Source organism: Arachis stenosperma, chromosome 10 (assembly GCF_014773155.1).
Source record: "Arachis stenosperma cultivar V10309 chromosome 10, arast.V10309.gnm1.PFL2, whole genome shotgun sequence".
Classification (NCBI taxonomy): domain Eukaryota; kingdom Viridiplantae; phylum Streptophyta; class Magnoliopsida; order Fabales; family Fabaceae; genus Arachis; species Arachis stenosperma.
In genome coordinates this window covers 73,450,021-73,451,633 of record NC_080386.1, presented here as the reverse complement: position 1 = coordinate 73,451,633, position 1,613 = coordinate 73,450,021, and the positions used below count along the sequence as shown (strand labels likewise).

At 41.3% G+C, this 1,613-nt stretch overlaps 1 protein-coding gene across 1 annotated transcript; it reads left to right on the top strand.

Moving 5' to 3' along the window:
• The first annotated feature begins 456 nt into the window (after positions 1-456).
• On the top strand, positions 457-1,379 carry LOC130957230 (uncharacterized). The gene is made up of 2 exons (XM_057884100.1): positions 457-606; positions 1,131-1,379. Exons 1-2 carry the CDS (start codon positions 457-459, stop codon positions 1,377-1,379), a joined length of 399 nt encoding a protein of 132 aa, XP_057740083.1.
• The last annotated feature ends 234 nt before the right edge of the window (positions 1,380-1,613 follow it).

Sequence of the window (1,613 nt, the reverse complement as noted above, 5' to 3'; positions counted from 1 at the left end):
GTAGGATCCAAGGTCATTATCTATACTGATCATGATGTTCTAAAGTATCTTCTCACCAAGCAGGATTCTAAGCTCATGCTTATAAGATGGGTATTACTCCTGCAAGAGTTTGATATAGAAATTAGAGACAGAAAGGGCACCGAAAATCAAGTGACTGAGCACTTGTCTAGGATTGAACCAATAGCAGGGACTTCTGCTCCTTCTAATGACATATCCAAATCCTTTCCAGATGAGCAACTCTTTTCCATCCGAATAGCACCTTGGTTTGCAGATATTACAAATTACATGGCTATAAGGTTCATTCCCAAGGTGTTTAACAGGAAGCAACTCGGAAACTCATGCATGATGTAAAATGCTACTTCTGGGATGAACCATATCTCTTTAAGAAATGCTTGAATGGGATAATTCGATGCTGTGTGTCTAAAGAGAAGGCACGGAGAATCCTATAGCATTGTCATGGCTCAGACTATGGAGGACACTTTGGAAGTGAGCGGACAGCCACCAAGGTTCTCCACAGTAGCTTCTACTGGTCCACACTCTTTAAGGACTCTAGAGAGTTTGTCTGTAACTGTGACAGTTGCCAAAGAGCTAGCAATCTCCCTCATGGTCACGACATGCCTTAACAAGGGATCCTAGAGATTGAGTTGTTTGATGTATGGGGCATAGACTTCATGGGACCCTTCCTGCTTTCATACTCAAACACTTACATCCTTGTTGTAGTAGATTATGTGTCTAAGTGGGTTAAAGCAATAGCATCAACCACTAATGACACCAGAGTAGTAATGAAGTTCCTCTAAAAGAACATCTTCAGCAGATCTGGTGTCCCTCGTATGCTGATTAGTGATGGAGGTACTCATTTCTGCAACAGACAGCTGGATTCTATCTTAAGCCCTTACGGAGTTTGCCATAAAGTAGCAACACCATGTCATCCCCAAACAAATGGACAAGCTGAAGTCTCAAATAGAGAACTAAAGCGAATCTTAGAGAGGACAGTAAGTACCTCTAGGAAGGATTGGGCTAGAAAGCTTGACAATGCTCTATTGGAATACAGAATAGCTTTCAAAACCCTATAGGAACATCACCATATCAGCTGGTGTATGGAAAATTCTGTCATTTGCCAATGAAACTAGAACACAAGGCCTATTGGGCTACTGAATTCTAAGGCAGCAGGAGAGAAATGGCTTCTCCAACCAAATGAGTTGGACAAATTCTGCTTAGCTGCATTTGAAAATGCAAAGATCTATAAAGAAACAGCAAAAAGGTGGCATGGCAAGAAGATATCTTCCAGAGTCTTAGAACCAGGACAGAAGGTCCTGCTCTTCAACTCAAGACTCAAACTATTCCCTGAGAAACTCAAATCTCGATGGAAGGGGCCGTAAGTGATTACTAGTGTATCACCTTACGAGAACATAGAACTTCAAGGTAAAGATCCAGACAACAGGTTCACTATCAATGGACAAAGGGTCAAGCATTACCTTGAAGGAGATTTTTAGCCAGGAGTCTCAACACTACTACTAAGTTAAGTACAGTGCAGTCCAGCTAAAGACATTAAAGAAGCGCTTGTTGGGAGGTAACCCAATGATTAATAGTTTGCTTTTTAATGTTAGTAATCA